This window comes from Panulirus ornatus, chromosome 64, assembly GCF_036320965.1.
Source record: "Panulirus ornatus isolate Po-2019 chromosome 64, ASM3632096v1, whole genome shotgun sequence".
Classification (NCBI taxonomy): Eukaryota; Metazoa; Arthropoda; class Malacostraca; order Decapoda; family Palinuridae; genus Panulirus; species Panulirus ornatus.
The window spans coordinates 10750103-10770296 of record NC_092287.1 but is presented as its reverse complement, the minus strand read 5'-3'; the positions used below and the strand labels follow the sequence as shown (position 1 = coordinate 10770296).

Genomic DNA, 20194 nt, shown 5'->3' with positions numbered 1-20194 from the left:
CACATATATAGTGCTCAAATTATCATATGTATGTTACGTATTACATATATAGTGCTCATGTTATCATATATATGCTGTCACATATATAGTGCTCATGTTATCATATATATGCTGTGTCACATATATAGTGCACGTTATTATATGTATTTTATGTGTTACGTATATAGTGTTCATGTTATTATATGTATGTTATGTGTCACATATATAGTGCCCATGTTATCATACGTATGTTATGTGTCACATATATAGTGCTCATGTTATCTTATATTTGTTGTGTCACATATATAGTGCTCATGTTATCATATGTATGTTATGTATCACATACAGTGTGCCCATGTTATCATCCGTGTGTTATGTGTCACATAGTGTGCTCATGTTATCGTCTGTATGTTATGTGTCACATAAATTGTGTCCATGTTATCGTCCGTATGTTATGTGACACATACAATTTGCCCATGTTATCGTCTGTATGTTATGTGTCACATAAATTGTGCCCATGTTATCGTCCGTATGTTATGTGCCACATACAATTTGCCCATGTTATCGTCTGTATGTTATGTGTCACATACAGTGTGTCATGTGTCACATACAGTGTGCCCGTGTTATCATCCGTATGTTATTGTTTCACATACAGTGTGCCCATGTTATCATCCGTATGTTATGTTTCACATACAGTGTGCCCATGTTATTATCCGTATGTTATGTTTCACATACAGTGTGCCCATGTTATTATCCGTATGTTATGTATCATATAGTGTGCCCATGTTATCATCCGTATGCTATGTATCACATACAGTGTGCCCATGTTATCATCCGTATATTATGTATCACATATAGTGTGCCCTTGTTATCATCCGTATGTTATGTATCACATACAGTGTGCCCATGCTATCATCCGTATGTCATTACCTATTTGTGTATATGAGGAAGGAGTTTTACATCTGTGGAGTTCCTCCTTTTTCCCTCCTGTTCTCATTGATTCTTTCGCTCGTTCTTCGCTCAGCGTGTTCCGTGAATCCAAGACGTGCTTCCTCCAGTCCCTCCGTGCACTTAACCTGCCCACCTCGCAGCGGTGTGTCCTCTTATTCTAGTCTGTCTTGGAGTGGAAACATTTCATATCTGGGTTACCGTTGTCATGGCTCCTTCTTTCTTCCAGTGTGGGGTTAAGTTTGGAGCTTCCTTCCGCTCCTTGTTTTTCATCCTATGTAATTGTTGCATTCCCATGGTCCCTTTTCCAATAAAGAGACACTTTAAAAGAGACTCAACTGAAGCTGGCAACGCCAGCATGGGGCGAATGCCCGTTGTGTATAATGTTTTCAAACTAAACATGTCGCAATCCATGAACTTTAATGGCAGTTTTAACGATGACTCGGATGTAAGTTCGCTTCCCTCTCAGTCTTCTTCCTGTCCTGCTCAGGTCGGTTACTTTTGCAGTAATATCCACGGATACGTTTGCAGTAATATCCACGGATACGTTTGCAGTAATATCCACGGATACGTTTGCAGTAATATCCACGGATACGTTTGCAGTAATATCCACGGATACGTTTGCAGTAATATCCACGGATACGTTTGCAGTAATATCCACGGATACGTTTGCAGTAATATCCACGGATACGTTTGCAGTAATATCCACGGATACGTTTGCAGTAATATCCACGGATACGTTTGCAGTAATATCCACGGATACGTTTGCAGTAATATCCACGGATACGTTTGCAGTAATATCCACGGATACGTTTGCAGTAATATCCACGGATACGTTTGCAGTAATATCCACGGATACGTTTGCAGTAATATCCACGGATACGTTTGCAGTAATATCCACGGATACGTTTGCAGTAATATCCACGGATACGTTTGCAGTAATATCCACGGATACGTTTGCAGTAATATCCACGGATACGTTTGCAGTAATATCCACGGATACGTTTGCAGTAATATCCACGGATACGTTTGCAGTAATATCCACGGATACGTTTGCAGTAATATCCACGGATACGTTTGCAGTAATATCCACGGATACGTTTGCAGTAATATCCACGGATACGTTTGCAGTAATATCCACGGATACGTTTGCAGTAATATCCACGGATACGTTTGCAGTAATATCCACGGATACGTTTGCAGTAATATCCACGGATACGTTTGCAGTAATATCCACGGATACGTTTGCAGTAATATCCACGGATACGTTTGCAGTAATATCCACGGATACGTTTGCAGTAATATCCACGGATACGTTTGCAGTAATATCCACGGATACGTTTGCAGTAATATCCACGGATACGTTTGCAGTAATATCCACGGATACGTTTGCAGTAATATCCACGGATACGTTTGCAGTAATATCCACGGATACGTTTGCAGTAATATCCACGGATACGTTTGCAGTAATATCCACGGATACGTTTGCAGTAATATCCACGGATACGTTTGCAGTAATATCCACGGATACGTTTGCAGTAATATCCACGGATACGTTTGCAGTAATATCCACGGATACGTTTGCAGTAATATCCACGGATACGTTTGCAGTAATATCCACGGATACGTTTGCAGTAATATCCACGGATACGTTTGCAGTAATATCCACGGATACGTTTGCAGTAATATCCACGGATACGTTTGCAGTAATATCCACGGATACGTTTGCAGTAATATCCACGGATACGTTTGCAGTAATATCCACGGATACGTTTGCAGTAATATCCACGGATACGTTTGCAGTAATATCCACGGATACGTTTGCAGTAATATCCACGGATACGTTTGCAGTAATATCCACGGATACGTTTGCAGTAATATCCACGGATACGTTTGCAGTAATATCCACGGATACGTTTGCAGTAATATCCACGGATACGTTTGCAGTAATATCCACGGATACGTTTGCAGTAATATCCACGGATACGTTTGCAGTAATATCCACGGATACGTTTGCAGTAATATCCACGGATACGTTTGCAGTAATATCCACGGATACGTTTGCAGTAATATCCACGGATACGTTTGCAGTAATATCCACGGATACGTTTGCAGTAATATCCACGGATACGTTTGCAGTAATATCCACGGATACGTTTGCAGTAATATCCACGGATACGTTTGCAGTAATATCCACGGATACGTTTGCAGTAATATCCACGGATACGTTTGCAGTAATATCCACGGATACGTTTGCAGTAATATCCACGGATACGTTTGCAGTAATATCCACGGATACGTTTGCAGTAATATCCACGGATACGTTTGCAGTAATATCCACGGATACGTTTGCAGTAATATCCACGGATACGTTTGCAGTAATATCCACGGATACGTTTGCAGTAATATCCACGGATACGTTTGCAGTAATATCCACGGATACGTTTGCAGTAATATCCACGGATACGTTTGCAGTAATATCCACGGATACGTTTGCAGTAATATCCACGGATACGTTTGCAGTAATATCCACGGATACGTTTGCAGTAATATCCACAGATAAGTTTGCAGTAGTATCCATTGATAAGGTTGCACCAATATCCACACATAAGATTGCAGTAATATCCACAGATAAGGTTGCACCAATATCCACAGATAAGATTGCACCAATATCCACTGATAAGATTGCACCAATATCTACCGGCCAGGTTGCAGCAATATCTGCAATAAGGTTGCAGTAATATCTAAACATAAGACTGCAACAATATGGTTAAGTCTGTGAAAGGAGGACGTTTAATATACAATAGTTCGCCGTAATCTGTAAACATGATATTCCTGTATCCTTATCATCAGGTGATTCTTACTATGTACCTTTCTAGATTATATTTGAAGTAGTAAGTATTAATCCCAATTATTCTTAAGTGGCTATTCATTTATGGGTCATTAGCGACGAGTTGTTGGATGTATAAGTGAAAATCAAGTGGTTGTAATGACGCTACCGTAATCTGTAGTGTGGTTAGCATATATAAGGCCGTGCCTTCATGGAGCACCCGTTATTACCAAATTCGAAGCAGAGAGTTGTCTTAACCATTCTGTGTGTTGCAGGTGGTGGAGGAGAGCGGATGGGGTTGGCAACACTTCGGGATGCGGACAGAGGGCACGGTGGGGCAGCTCTTCGCCCGCCAGACGCTCGACTTCGAGGACGCCGCCCACCGCAGGGGCTTCCGCTTCATGATCCAGGTCACGGACAGGGTGAGTCCTCATCTAGTATTTCTGTCATACGTTTTAGTGGATAGAGGAACTCAATACCATAGCCTTCAGGAGTAAGTCAGTAGGCTTCTGCCCTCAGAGCCAAGATAAGAGTAAGATTAGGGTGTCTTTGAGGAGGGACAACACTGTGTTCTGAAGGGCAGCGTTAGGACGGGTGGTGACTTGGTGAAAGGAAAAATGTCCCGTAGGATTAACAGATCTGGGTTTTGTGTTGTACAGACATTGCAAAATGGAGGAGAGAAAAAAGAAGAAGAGAGTTGTCTGTCGGAAGAAGGTGACTGGAACCTTTGGAGAGATGTTTGAGAAAGGAATGAAGATGATCGTGAATGATGATAATAGATCAAACGAATGAGGGATATCTTAGGTTCTGCCATCCCTAAGCTACGTGGAATAGAGGAGACATTTTTTGGATTACGCTAAAATGAGCTATCTGAGGAGATACTTACGGTGTTAGCCCGTGAGATGGAAAAAGTAATACTGATGTGGGATGTAAGAGAGAGAGAGAGGTGAATAAGACGTGGGATGTGGTGTCACGGAGTGGTCCTAGAGACTTGGTGTGGTCGGGTGGAGAAGATGCGTGGAAGAAAATCGATTGGAGGAAAGTAGAGAGATAGTGTGAGAGAGAAGACATCTGGCGTCCTAGGAGGGGGAACTGATGAACTAGGGTATACAGACCAGGAAGATGTGAGGGAGGAATGGCAGCATGCTAGAGAAGTGTGTCTTTTTTCGAGAGAGGGAGCTTGAAGACTTCAGTCGTGGCCTCCCTCACCGCAAACACCCCTAGGCAATTTCCAGGGATATCGAAGCGTCAAAGAGAGAGAGAGAGAGAGAGAGAGAGAGAGAGAGAGAGAGAGAGAGAGAGAGAGAGAGAGAGAGAGAGAGAGAGAGAGAGGAGTTCACAGATACACAGCACACAGACCCAAGGTCCAAGCGAGGTATTAGGTGAGAGAGAGAGAGAGAGAGAGAGAGAGAGAGAGAGAGAGAGAGAGAGAGAGAGAGAGAGAGAGAGAGACGTATCACAAAGGATCCTTGTTTACAATTTTCGTCTGATTCACAGATATAACTAACTCAGGTTTCTGCACCTGGAATTGGCCTTCGGTTTTACGTAATTGTGTCATCTTCGTCCGTTAAGTTCACACATTTAGTTAGCAGTGAGATATATTATCACGAAGACGAACGTAAAATGATCTTGACATAAAGAAAAAAAAAAAGGAGAGTCGATGAACAATAATCTATTTTGATCTTTAAAGAGATGGAATGAGCGATTAGTCTCGTTCTCAGTGGTATTAATTACTCGTATCATTATGCCATCGTGAGCTTATGAATAATTGGTCATCAGTTTAGCCTCTGTTAAGACAAGATGTTGATAAGGTACTTGAGAACTACCCCTCCCCCCAACCCCACCCCCACCCCCCAAGGTTCCTTCATTGTGGGGAAGGAAGGAAAGGAAAGAAGAAAGCATGATATGCTGTGAAAGATCAGAGATGGACAGAGAGGGGACAGGAGTATTATGAAGGATCAGATACGGACAGTACGAGACAGGGAGAGTGTTAGGAAGAGGCAGGAAGGGACAGTATGAGGCAGGGAGCGTTAGGAAGAGCCAGGGAGAAACAGTATGAGGCAAGGAATGTTATTAAAGGCCAGGGAAAGACAGTACGAGGTAAGGAGTGTCATAAAGGGCCAGGGAGGGAGAGTACGAGGCAGGGAGTGTTATGAAGGGCCAGGGAGGAACAGTACGAGGCAGGAAGTGTTATGAAGGCCAGGGAGGAACAGTACGAGGCAGGGAGTGTTATGAAGTGCCCAGGAGGAAGGAGTCGATGTTGGAAATAATAACAGTAACTCTGTCATAAACTCTGGGCATACCTCGCTACAATGACACATATATATCGCTATGATATAAGGAATGAGTGTGTGAAAGAAGAAAGTTAAGAGTAAATGTGAATAAGAGCAAGGTTATTAGGTACAGTAGGGTTGAGGGTCAAGTCAATTGGGAGGTAAGTTTGAATGGAGAAAAACTGGAGGAAGTAAAGTGTTTTAGATATCTGGGAGTGGATCTGGCAGCGAATGGAACCATGGAAGCGGAAGTGAATCATAGGGTGGGGGAGGGGGCGAAAATCCTGTGAGCCTTGAAGAATGTGTGGAAGTCAAGAACATTATCTCGGAAAGCAAAAATGGGTATGTTTGAAGGAATAGTGGTTCCAACAATGTTGTATGGTTGCGAGGCGTGGGCTATGGACAGAGTTGTGCACAGGAGGGTGGATGTGCTGGAAATGAGATGTTTGAGGACAATGTGTGGTGTGAGGTGGTTTGATCGAGTAAGTAATGTAAGGGTAAGAGAGATGTGTGGAAATAAAAAGAGCGTGGTTGAGAGAGCAGAAGAGGGTGTTTTGAAATGGTTTGGGCACATGGAGAGAATGAGTGAGGAAAGATTGACCAAGAGGATATATGTGTCGGAGGTGGAGGGAACGAGGAGAAGTGGGAGACCAAATTGGAGGTGGAAAGATGGAGTGAAAAAGATTTTGTGTGATCGGGGCCTGAACATGCAGGAGGGTGAAAGGCGGGCAAGGAATAGAGTGAATTGGATCGATGTGGTATACCGGGGTTGACGTGCTGTCAGTGGATTGAATCAGGGCATGTGAAGCGTCTAGGGTAAACCATGGAAAGCTGTGTGGGGCCTGGATGTGGAAAGGGAGCTGTGGTTTCGGGCATTATTGCATGACAGCTAGAGTCTGAGTGTGAACGAATGAGGCCTTTGTTGTCTTTTCCTAGCGCTACCCCGCACACATGAGGGGGGAGGGGGATGGTATTCCATGTGTAGCGAGGTGGCGATGGGAATGAATAAAGGCAGACAGTGTAAATTGTGTGCATGGGTATATATGTATGTGTCTGTGTGTGTATATATATACGTGTACATTGAGATGTATAGGTATGTATATTTGCGTGTGTGGACGTGTGTGTATATACATGTGTATGGGGGTGGGTTTGGCCATTTCTTTCGTGTTTCCTTGCGCTACCTCGCAAACGCGGGAGACAGCGACAAAGCAAAATAAATATATATAAGGAATGAGAATGATGAGAATGGATGTGAAATACTCTTGATTTCGCTAAAACATTCGATGAAGTCTGCAAGGTTTGACCGAGGCAAAATAGGTAATGTGAGTTCGAAAAATTGGATCAAGGAGTTTCCAACAGACGATACAGGTACTTTAGCTCTGTAGTCTTGTTATGAAATGTACCGAAGGTAACAGTAATGTACTTCTGTACCGTTTTAGGATAATGAGCTCAGACACAGACAGAAAAGTGGGAGGGAATAATACAGTACGACAATTTGTTGATGACGCCTGAGGTAGTAAGATTTGTAAATTCCGAGAAAGATGAAGCGAAAATACAAAAAGATTTAAGTATGATATAAACTTGGAAGAAAACGATAGGTTTCAATGAAGGAAAAGTTTATTCACATAACAGTAATGAGGCGATTATAGCTGTAAGACCTTCGAGATGTCCATCACAAAAAAGAAGCTGAGAAAATGGAAAAAAGAAAATATCCCGAAAGATATCGTTAATGCAAAACTGGACTACGATGTTCAGATCAAAATTTTCGTATTAGCATGTCGGGTAATGAACAGTGTCACGGTGAGAACGTTCGCAGAAAGATAGAAAACTGGTGATGAAAATGATTAATGTACGTATCAGAAGCAGAATTAATTTGATTTAAGAAACAGAATTATATAATACAGTGCTGTTTGGTCACTTATAAAAGAAGCTGAACTGAACAGACAGGAAAGAGTTCAGAAACGCTGGGCTAACAAAGTTAAGGGACTGGAACGCGTATGATCATGGAAGAGGGGAAGAATTACAACACCTAGAGACAAGAAGAAAGATACAGGATAGTCTATGCACATCAACAATTTGAAGGGATGAAAGAAAACGTATCGGGACTATGATATCTACCATACGGAAAAAGAATATTAATTTGTGCGTGTGTTTGTGTGTCATCAAAAACACCGTGAAATATATCAAGAAGAGACGGCTTAATATAATAGTCCAAACGAGAGAATACGAGTGAACCCGACAGATATATATATACAAATGCGTGAGGCAGCGTTTAATAACAGTACTGTGGAACATACGATGCATCCCCGGGGCCAAGTGCTACACACTAGCCTAGCCTAGCCTAGCCGAGCCTTACTGCAAGATCTCGTTGTACACAGTAGGTGCTTTCATCTCTCCAGTCTGTCTGTACGCCCAGCAATATCTCCCGCTTTTTTCCTCGCCCATAAAGGCCGCAGTCCTGTGATATATAGATATCTTTCAATATATTTCCAGTGTACAATACGTGAGTGTGTGGTTGGTTCCTACGTCATAGCGATAGAAAATATGCTACCATTTACAGATGAAAGAGATATGCATGATAATGAAAACTGAAATTATGATCACGAGCTAAATGGTGAGATGACAGATAAAACAGAAGTGTTTCGGGATGACGTTTCGGAGCTTCGAACTCTCAGAATGGAAATGTTTCGAATCTCTTTTTTTCGGTTAACGTTCCATTAGACGTATTCATGAGTATACAGAGCATAGGCTATTGGAAATAGATATGTATATAATATATTTCTATGAATATAGTTGGAAGTGCTTTATAGATAAGGATTATTAATCCTATCCAAATTTATGCCGTGATACGGGTGGTCCGCGCTCAGATATTGGATTTTGCTGCCATCAGTTGCTACTGTATTGTGCCTCCAACCTCCCTCCTCATCCTGGGTGCAAGATTTGTTCATACAATCTTAGATTATCCAGGTGTTAGTTCCTTACACTCTTGGGTTATCCAGGCGTCAGTCTCCCACATTCTTGGATAGTTCCTCGAAGTCTTGGATTATCCAAGAGTCAGTTCCTCACAGTCTTGGATTATCCAGGAATCAGCTCCTCACAGTCTTGGATTATCCAGGAGCCAATTCCTCATATCCTTGAATTATCCAGGAGCCTGTTCCTCACATTATTGGATTATCCAGGAGCCAATTCCGCACATTCTTGGATTATCCAGGAGTCAGTTTCTCATATTTTTGGATTATCCATCACTCAATTCCTTGCTGTCAAATTATCCATAAATCATTCAGTAACCTTTGGATAATCTGGGATTAGGTTACGTACGTTATTGTTTTATTCAGGATTATTTAGGCCACGTGTACCTACACTAAGATTATCCAGGAGTCATTTGTTTACAGTTTTGGATATTTTGTGAATACCATCACGCATAGATTCGTACCTTCACGTTCAAGCGTCGCACCGTCTCGCTCAAATGGTTGTACCGTCGTGCTTAAGGATCGTACCGTCGTGCTCAAGGGTCGTACCGTCGTGCTCAAGGGTCGTACCGTCGTGCTTAAGGATCGTACAGTCGTGTTCAAGGGTCGTACCGTCGTGCTCAAGGATCGTACAGTCGTGCTCAAGGGTCGTACCGTCGTGCTCAAGGATCGCACCGTCGTGTTCAAGGGTCGTACCGTCGTGCTTAAGGGTCGTACCGTCGTGCTCAAGGATCGCACCGTCGTGCTCAAGGATCATACCGTCGTGCTCAAGGATCGTACAGTCATGCTCAGAGGTAAGACTGTTGTATTGAAGAGTTATACCGTTTTGCTCGAGGGTCAAACCGTTGTACTTAAAAGGTTTAATCGATTCTCGGGGTATCAGACGGAGCGCGAGACGATGATCGGTCTGTTCTGTCCGATATTCACTAAAAACACGTTCCCGAAGATCGAGAGGCACAGCTGGATCGACTGATCTTCTGAGTTAGTGTGTATTCGGGGACAATTTTGGGCACTGAATATTCTCACTACTGTAACTTGATACGAGGGATTATAGGAATTCCTTGCCGCTGAGAATGTCATAGGCCCTTTAACAAGAAAAGGAAAAAGAAAAAGTCTAAATATAAATTCATCTCCACGCCAGACGCCACCGTATTTGAACGCTCCAGCTTTAGTAATTGAACACTGTCATTACATGCCATATCGTCATTACAATGTGAGGTCTGTTGTACTGTGTCAACGGCCCAAATTATTTGTTCTGCTTCAAATGATTTTGGGAAGTAAACACCTGTTATTTGCTCGCCACAGACAGTGAGTGCTTCTGATATTGACGTGATGCTACAGATCAGCGCGTCATAATGCCAAATATTACATCAGAGAGTTAATGGATTTGTGATAAAGATGTAGTTTTTACGTGAGGTGTGCAAAGTCCATTATTGTGTCTGTCCTTATTGACGGGGAGGAAATAATATCAGGGAAGGAGAGGACTTGCTTCTCGGTCCGTGTTCTGTAGACGGCACAGTTCCAGTGGGTAAGGCAAAACGGGACATATGGATCTGTATATCTGGCACAAGACCCTGATACGTCTCGTCCTCAACAGTATTATTCGTGGCACGAATCCTTCATGTGTACTTCGTCCCGAACAGCATCTTCCCAGGCACGAATCCATCATGTGTATTTCGTCCTGACCAGCATCGTCCCAGGCACGAAAACTTCGTGTGGACTTCGTCCTGAACATCATCGTCCCAGGCACGAATCCTTCATGTGTATCTCGTCCTAAACAGTATCTATTCTACATCCAAAACGTTAACTGAACATTTTTTTCTCGTGTAGGTCGAAACCAGGTTTATTTACGTCGTAAACAACATGAAGATTTGTACCTCAATATTCGGAAAGTGTTTTTATCTAGTGTTTAATGAAGCTTTAAGTTATATGAGGCTGAATCATTAGTAGCATCTTACGCCTCGGCTGAGCATGTGGACCCGTATGGCTGAAGACCCGTGGGAGATAATAGGAGGGGGTGATGAAGGTGGCAGCTGCCTCCCAGCCGTCTTTCACAGGCTGGTTTGAATGTTGGGGTGTTTCTATGATCTCGCCTTTCCCTACTGTCGCACCTCGCCCTCCTTTACTGTCGCTCCTCGCCTTCCTCTACTGTCGCTCCTCGCCTTCCTCTACTGTCGCTCTTCGCCCTCGTCTACTGTGGCATCTCATGCCCGTCTACTGTGGCATCTCATCCCCGTCTACTGTCGCATCTCGCCATCGTCTACTCTCGCACCTTGCCCTCGTCTACTGTCGCACCTCGCCCTCGTCTACTGTCGCTCCTCTCCCTCGTCTACTGTGGCATCTCATCCCCGTCTACTATCGCATCTCGCCTTCGTCTACTGTCGCACCTTGCCCTCGTCTACTGTCGTACCTTGCCTTCGTCTACTGTGGCATCTCACCGTCGTCTACTGTCACACCCCGCCCTCGTCTACTGTCGCACCCCGCCCTCGTCTACTGTTGCACCCCGCCCTCGTCTACTGTCGCACCCTGCCCTCGTCTACTGTCGCACCTCACCCTTGTCTTTTCAAGACACACTCCTCTCTCATATTTGGCCTCCAGATATACCGCCTAACCAAACCCCTGGGGGTAGGGGAGGCGGTAGGGAGAGGGGTAGAAAGCGAGAGAGAGAGAGAGAGAGAGAGAGAGAGAGGCAAACATCTCCTTGAGTTAACTAGACATTAGAGAGCAGTAGGGGAGGAAAATTCAGCCCCGTGGAGATCAGTCAGCTGCCATCCGCTTCTCGCCGGAATCTTGAGAGCGAGACATTACGAAAAGAAAAGGTAAAGTTCATGAAAAAAAAAGAAAATCATATTTAAGAGAAATCAAAGAAAGATGTATTTTGCAAAATATTTCAAGAAAATAGAGGAAAAAAGTTTATATCAAAAGTATGTTTTCTTTTGCAATGTCTCTTAAGAAAGGGGGGAAATGACATCTTTTTGACCGGTAGTTACAAAAAAGTGAACACTGATGGAGGATTTATGTTCTGGTCTGTATAACATCGGTGAAGCTCGCTGGGTATATCACACTTAGTTTTATTGCATGTTATTTCTATCGGTGGACAATATGATGCATGGTTTCATCACTCCAGAATTAGCACAGTAGATGCAGAGCATTTGTACTCTCCATGTACTTATTTGCAGGTGTGTATAGCTATTTTTTCATACTCTTGCGTTGTTTTCCCCGTTAGCGAGGCAGCGCCAGGTACGGTGCAAAGAACAGCCTCTTTCACTCGCGTCCACTCTCTGGTTGTCATGTATAATGCATCAAACCAGATCTTCTACACACAAGTCCCCATGGACCTTTCTGTGGTTTCCCTACATCGCTTCATATGCTCTGATTCAGTCCACGGACAGCAAGTTGCTCCCTGTATACCACATCACTCCAATTTATTCTTTCCCTGTGCACGCCTTAACCCTCCTACATGTTCAGGCCCAAGCACTTCAAATTCTTTTCACTTTATCTTTCCACATATATCTTCTTTGTCAAACTCACCTCACTCATCCTCCCGAGATGTCCAAACCACTTCAGAACACCCTCTTAAGCTCTCTCAATTATGCTATTCTCATCATTACACATCTCTCTTACCCTATCATTTCTTACCCGATCATCTCTCCTCACACTGCAAAATGTCCTCAAGCATTTCATTTCCAACACATTCAGCTTCTTATCTTCTTATACTCGTGGATTTCGTATTTGGAATAACATTACTGTGTTCATTATTACGAAAACGTGTATCATAAACCTATAAAATGGAGCTCTAAATCTATTATATCCAAGATGAGTTATGAAGAAATATAGATAATCATATTAAGAGAAGATCTAGTTTATTCTATAAGGTCATGCTGGGAATGAACGAATACAATTTTTTTGTGCAAGTATAGCGTGGAAGTTACTTTAGCAGATAAGAACAGATAGAAAACTGATACACTGGATGGAAGGGGGAAAACATGTGCATAATATTACCAAACTTACACGCAGCCTACACCAAGTTCTAAGGTCGTAGGGAACTGCTGGCTGGGGAGTGTGGTTCTAATAAATGTTATTCATATACTAAGGACAAACCTTGTCCCCGTACGTAGGCTGAGTGTAAGTGTGTGTCAAGGCTTAGTGTGTCTTGTCACGGAGACTTAGATGTGAACTGTAGTGAGACGGGATGTTGGAACGTACGTACCTTTAAGGGTATCCAGAGGTTTGCTTGACTCAGCTTTAAAGGAATCTATTGTGGAGGTGATAAACGGATGGGAGGGGGGTCTTGTCGGGGGAGAAGAGGAAGTATGTGAATGGGAGATGGAGATGAGGGGGGGGAAAGGGGAAGCGGGGTAATGGGAAGTGAAGGGGTTCATGAGAGGGAGAAAGGGGAAGAAGGAGTGTGTGAGGTGAAGAGGAAGAGGGAGGAGGAGGTGAAAAGGAGAGGAGGAACAGGGTGAACAATGAATAGAGGAGATGGGAGGACATATAGTGAAGAGGAGGAACGAATGATGAGCGTGGGAGACGAGTTCACTCTAAGAGGCTCACAATCATCCCCACAAGGCTCACCATCACTCCTAGTTGGCTCACAATTACGCCTCCCCCATCACCATCAACTCCAGGTGGTTCACCATCACCTCCAGGTGGCTCACCATCACCTCAAGGTGGTTCACCATCACCTCCAGGTGGTTGACCATCACCTCCAGGTGGCTCACCATCACCTCAAGGTGGCTCACCATCACCTCAAGGTGGTTCACCATCACCTCCAGGTGGTTCACCATCACCTCCAAGTGGTTCACCATCACCTCCAGGTGGCTGACCATCACCTCCAGGTGGTTCACCATCACCTCCAGGTGGTTCACCATCACCTCAAGGTGGTTCACCATCACCTCCAGGTGGTTCACCATCACCTCCAAGTGGTTCACCATCACCTCCAGGTGGCTGACCATCACCTCCAGGTGGTTCACCATCACCTCCAGGTGGTTCACCATCACCTCCAGGTGGCTCACCATCACCTCCAAGTGGTTCACCATCACCTCCAGATGTTTCACCATCACCTCCAGGTGGTTCACCATCACCTCCAAGTGGTTCACCATCACCTCCAGATGTTTCACCATCACCTCCAGGTGGTTCACCATCACCTCCAAGTGGTTCACCATCACCTCCAGATGTTTCACCATCACCTCCAGGTGGTTCACCATCACCTCCAAGTGGTTCACCATCACCTCAAGGTGGTTCACCATCACCTCCAGGTGGTTCACCATCACCTCCAAGTGGTTCACCATCACCTCCAGGTGGTTCACCATCACCTCCAAGTGGCTCACCATCAACTCCAGGTGGTTCACTATCACCCCCACACGATAATTAGTCATTGGTTCCACTTGTGCGTAATTCTCCTTATCACAGCGCCCCAGCATGCTCCCCACACACCTCTCTACCTAGTATGCCCATGATGTAGCCTCCCCAACGCCTCCCCGTCTCCCACTTGGACACAAGTGTTACCTCCCCATCGTGTCCACCTGCCCTACCTAGACATAGCCTTGCCTTCCCAACATGTTTCTCTCCCCACCTGGACATAACATGTCCTCCCCACCCCAACGCGACCTTCTCCCCACTCGGATATGATGTGACCTCCCAACGCCCCCTTTCCCATATGAACATAGTATAGCCTCCCTTACATTTACCCCTCCCCACTTTGACATAATATAACCTCCCCAATATCTGGGCCGCACCCAAACTGAACATGATATTGAACTCCAACATCTCCCCTTCTCCCCACCTGGACATAATATAGCCTCCCAACATCTCCCTTCTCCCCACCTGAACATAATATAGCCTCCCCAACATCTTCCTTCTCCCCACTGGAACAGGATATGGCCTCTACAACCCTCCCCCAATCCTCACCCCACCTTGGACAGAGCAAGTTTCTCATCTCTAACTAGAATATAAGCTGTCCCCTCCACCCCTCTCCCTCTGTCACCCCACAGATAATGTGAACCTTCCCCCAGCCTCCCCCTGCATATATTACCCCTCTGCGTCCCACCATAACCAGTAAATAATGTATCATTGTCCCCCAGCAGCTGCCCACGGTTCACAGCGTAACTCCATCCTGCTATATATATATATATATATATATATATATATATATATATATATATATATATATATATATATATATATATGTTCTGGAAGGAGGTAAATAAAGTGCGTAAGACAAGGGAGCAAATGGGAACTTCAGTGAAGGGCGCAAATGGGGAGGTGATAACAAGTAGTGGTGATGTGAGAAGGAGATGGAGTGAGTATTTTGAAGGTTTGTTGAATGTGTTTGATGATAGAGTGGCAGATATAGGGTGTTTTGGTCGAGGTGGTGTGCAAAGTGAGAAGGTTAGGGAAAATGACTTGGTAAACAGAGAAGAGGTAGTAAAAGCTTTGCGGAAGATGAAAGCCGGCAAGGCAGCAGGTTTGGATGGTATTGCAGTGGAATTTGTTAAAAAAGGGGGTGACTGTGTTATTGACTGGTTGGTAAGGTTATTTAATGTATGTATGACTCATGGTGAGGTGCCTGAAGATTGGCGGAATGCGTGCATAGTGCCTTTGTACAAAGGCAAAGGGGATAAGAGTGAGTGCTCAAATTACAAAGGTATAAGTTTGTTGAGTATTCCTGGTAAATTATATGGGAGGGTATTGATTAAAGAGGGTGAAGGCATGTACAGAGCATCAGACTGGGGAAGAGCAGTGTGGTTTCAGAAGTGGTAGAGGATGTGTGGATCAGGTGTTTGCTTTGAAGAATGTATGTGAGAAATACTTAGAAAAGCAAATGGATTTGTATGTAGCATTTATGGATCCGAAGAAGGCATATGATAGAGTTGACAGAGATGCTCTGTGGAAGGTATTAAGAATATATGGTGTGGGAGGCAAGTTGTTAGAAGCAGTGAAAAGTTTTTATCGAGGATGTAAGGCATGTGTACGTGTAGGAAGAGAGGAAAGTGATTGGTTCTCAGTGAATGTAGGTTTGCGGCAGGGGTGTGTGATGTCGCCATGGTTGTTTAATTTGTTTATGGATGGGGTTGTTAGGGAGGTGAATGCAAGAGTTTTGGAAAGAGGGGCAAGAATGAAGTCTGTTGTGGATGAGAGAGCTTGGGAAGTGAGTCAGTTGTTGTTCGCTGATGATACAGCGCTGGTGGCTGATTCATGTGAGAAACTGCAGAAGCTGGTGACTGAGTTTGGTAAAGTGTGTGAAAGAAGAAAGTTAAGAGTAAATGTGAATAAGAGCAAGGTAATTAGGTACAGTAGGGTTGAGGGTCAAGTCAATTGGGAGGTAAGTTTGACTGGAGAAAAACTGGAGGAAGTAAAGTGTTTTAGATATCTGGGAGTGGATCTGGCAGTGGATGGAACCATGGAAGCGGAAATGGATCATAGGGTGGGGGAGGGGGGCGAAAATCCTGGGAGCCTTGAAGAATGTGTGGAAGTCGAGAACATTATCTCGGAAAGCAAAAATGGGTATGTTTGAAGGAATAGTGGTTCCAACAATGTTGTATGGTTGCGAGGCGTAGGCTATGGATAGAGTTGTACGCAGGAGGATGGATGTGCTGGAAATGAGATGTTTGAGGACAATGTGTGGTGTGAGGTGGTTTGATCGAGTAAGTAACGTAAGGGTAAGAGAGATGTGTGGAAATAAAAAGAGCGTGGTTGAGAGAGCAGAAGAGGGTGTTTTGAAATGGTTTGGGCACATGGAGAGAATGAGTGAGGAAAGATTGACCAAGAGGATATATGTGTCGGAGGTGGAGGGAACGAGGAGAAGTGGGAGACCAAGTTGGAGGTGGAAAGATGGAGTGAAAAAGATTTTGTGTGATCGAGGCCTGAACATGCAGGAGGGTGAAAGGAGGGCAAGGAATAGAGTGAATTGGATCGATGTGGTATACCGGGGTTGACCTGCTGTCAGTGGATTGAATCAAGGCATGTGAAGCGTCTGGGGTAAACCATGGAAAGCTGTGTAGGTATTGTATATTTGCGTGTGTGGACGTATGTATATACATGTTGTATGGGGGTGGGTTGGGCCATTTCTTTCGTCTATTTCCTTGCGCTACCTCGCAAACGCGGGAGACAGCGACAAAGCAAAAAAAAAAAAAAAATATATATATATAGGTAGTATGTTTGAGGAAAGGAACCTGGATGTTTAGGCTCTGGGTGAAACGAAGCTCAAGGCTAAAGGGGAAGAGTGGTTTGGGAATGTCTTTGGAGTAAAGTCAGAGGCTAAGGTGAAGATTTGTATGGGTTTTCAGAAAAGAAGAGTGAATGTTGGGGTGAAGAGGGTGGTGAGAGTAAGTGAGCTTGGGAAGGAGACTTGTGTGAGGAAGTACCAGGAGAGACTGAGTACAGAATGGAAAAAGGTGAGAACAATGGAAGTAAGGGGAGTGGGGGAGGAATGGGAATGTATTTAGGGAATCAGCGATGGAGTGCGCAAAAGATGCTTGTGGCATGAGAAGAGTGGGAGGTGGGTTGATTAGAAAGGGTAGTGAGTGGTGGGATGAAGAAGTAAGAGTATTAGTGAAAGAGAAGAGAGAGGCATTTGGACGATTTTTGCAGGGAAAAAATGCAATTGAGTGGGAGACGTATAAAAGAAAGAGACAGGAGGTCAAGAGAAAGGTGCAAGAGGTGAAAAAAAAGGGCAAATGAGAGTTGGGGTGAGAGAGTATCATTAAATTTCAGGGAGAATAAAAAGATGTTCTGGAAGGAGGTAAATAAAGTGCGTAAGACAAGGGAGCAAATGGGAACTTCAGTGAAGGGCGCAAATGGGGAGGTGATAACAAGTAGTGGTGATGTGAGAAGGAGATGGAGTGAGTATTTTTGAAGGTTTGTTGAATGTGTTTGATGATAGAGTGGCAGATATAGGGTGTTTTGGTCGAGGTGGTGTGCAAAGTGAGAGGGTTAGGGAAAATGATTTGGTAAACAGAGAAGAGGTAGTAAAAGCTTTGCGGAAGATGAAAGCCGGCAAGGCAGCGGGTTTGCAGTGGAATTTATTAAAAAAGGGGGTGACTGTATTGTTGACTGGTTGGTAAGGTTATTTAATGTATGTATGACTCATGGTGAGGTGCCTGAGGATTGGCGGAATGCGTGCATAGTGCCATTGTACAAAGGCAAAGGGATAAGAGTGAGTGCTCAAATTACAGAGGTATAAGTTTGTTGAGTATTCCTGGTAAATTATATGGGAGGGTATTGATTGAGAGGGTGAAGGCATGTACAGAGCATCAGATTGGGGAAGAGCAGTGTGGTTTCAGAAGTGGTAGAGGATGTGTGGATCAGGTGTTTGCTTTGAAGAATGTATGTGAGAAATACTTAGAAAAGCAAATGGATTTGTATGTAGCATTTATGGATCTGGAGAAGGCATATGATAGAGTTGATAGAGATGCTCTGTGGAAGGTATTAAGAATATATGGTGTGGGAGGCAAGTTGTTAGAAGCAGTGAAAAGTTTTTATCGAGGATGTAAGGCATGTGTACGTGTAGGAAGAGAGGAAAGTGATTGGTTCTCAGTGAATGTAGGTTTGCGGCAGGGTGTGTGATGTCTCCATGGTATATATATATATATATATATATATATATATATATATATATATATATATATATATATATATATATATATATAGGAAGAGAGGAAAGTGACTGACTCCCAGTGAATGTCGGTTTGCGGCAGGGGTGCGTGATGCCTCCATGGTTGTTTAATTTATTTATGGATGGGGTTGTTAGGGAGGTGAATGCAAGAGTTTTGGAGAGAGGGGCAAGTATGCAGTCTATTGTGGATGAGAGGGCTTGGGAAGTGAGTCAGGTGTTGTTCGCTGATGATACATCGCTGGTGGCTGATTCGGATGAGAAACTGCAGAGGTTTGTGACTGAGTTTGGTAAAGTGTGTGAAAGAAGAAAGCTGAGTAAATGTGAATAAGAGCATGGTTATTAGGTTCAGTAGGCCTGAGAGACAAGTTTGAATTGAGAAAAACTGGAGGACGTGTACTGTTTTATATATCTTGGAGTGGATTTAGCAGCGGATGGAACCATAGAAGCGGAAGTGAGTCACAGGGTGGGAGAGGGGGGCGAAGGTTCTGGGAGCATTGAAGAAGGTGTGGAAGGCGAGAACTTTATCTCGAAGAGCAAAAATGGTATGTTTGAAGGAATAGTGATTCAACAATGTTATATGGTTGCGAGGCATGGGCTATGGATAGGGTTGTGTGGAGGAAGGTGGATGTGTTGGAAATAAATGTTTCAGGACAATATGTGGTGTGAGGTGGTTTGATCGAGTAATGAAAGGGTAAGAGAGATGTGTGGTAATAAAAAGAGTGTGGTTGAGAGAACAGAAAAGGGTGTATTGAAATGGTTTGGTAACATGGAGAGAATGAGTGAGGAAAGATTGACAAAGAGGAATTGTGTCAGAGGTGGAGGGAATGAAGAGAAGTGGGAGACCAAATTGTAGGTGGAAGAATAGGGTGAAAAAGATTTTGATGGATCGGGGCCTGAATATACAGGAGGGCGAAAGGAGTGCAAGGAATAGAGTGAATTGGAACGATGTGGTATACCGGTGTCGACGTGCTGTCATTGGATTCAACCAGGGCATGTGAAGCGTCTAGAGTAAACCATAGAAAGTTTTGTGGGGCCTGGATGTGGAAAGGGTGCTGTGGTTTTGATGCATTTCACATGACAGCTAGAGACTGGGTGTGAACGAACGTGGCCTTTGTTGTCTTTTCCTAGCGCTACCTCGCGCGTTCTCGGGGGAAGGGGGTGTGCCATTTCACGTGTGGAGGGATGGCGACGAAATGGATGAAGGCAGCAAGTATGAATATGTACATGTGTATATATGTCTGTGTATGTATTTGCATGTATACGTTGAAATGTATTGGTATGTATATGTGCGTGTGTGGGCGTTTATGTATATACATGCGAATGTGGGTGGGTTAGGCCATTCTTTCGTCTGTTTTCTTGCGCTGCCTCGCTAACGTAGGAGACAGCGGCTAAATATAATATATATATATATATATATATATATATATATATATATATATATATATATATATATATATATATATATATACATATATATATATATATATTTTTTTTCTTTTTTTTCTTTTTGCTTTGTCGCTGTCTCCCGCATTTGCGAGGTAGCGCAAGGAAACAGACGAAAGAAATGGCCCAACCCACC

At 43.8% G+C, this 20194-nt stretch overlaps 1 protein-coding gene across 1 annotated transcript in view; it reads left to right on the top strand.

Annotated features, from left to right (window-relative positions):
- Nucleotides 1-20194, top strand: part of LOC139746291 (neural-cadherin-like) — a 169988-nt gene that overhangs the window by 62766 nt on the left and 87028 nt on the right. The window contains 1 exon segment of the mRNA XM_071657380.1: nucleotides 4033-4179. Within this exon segment, the coding sequence (XP_071513481.1) occupies nucleotides 4033-4179 (147 nt within the window).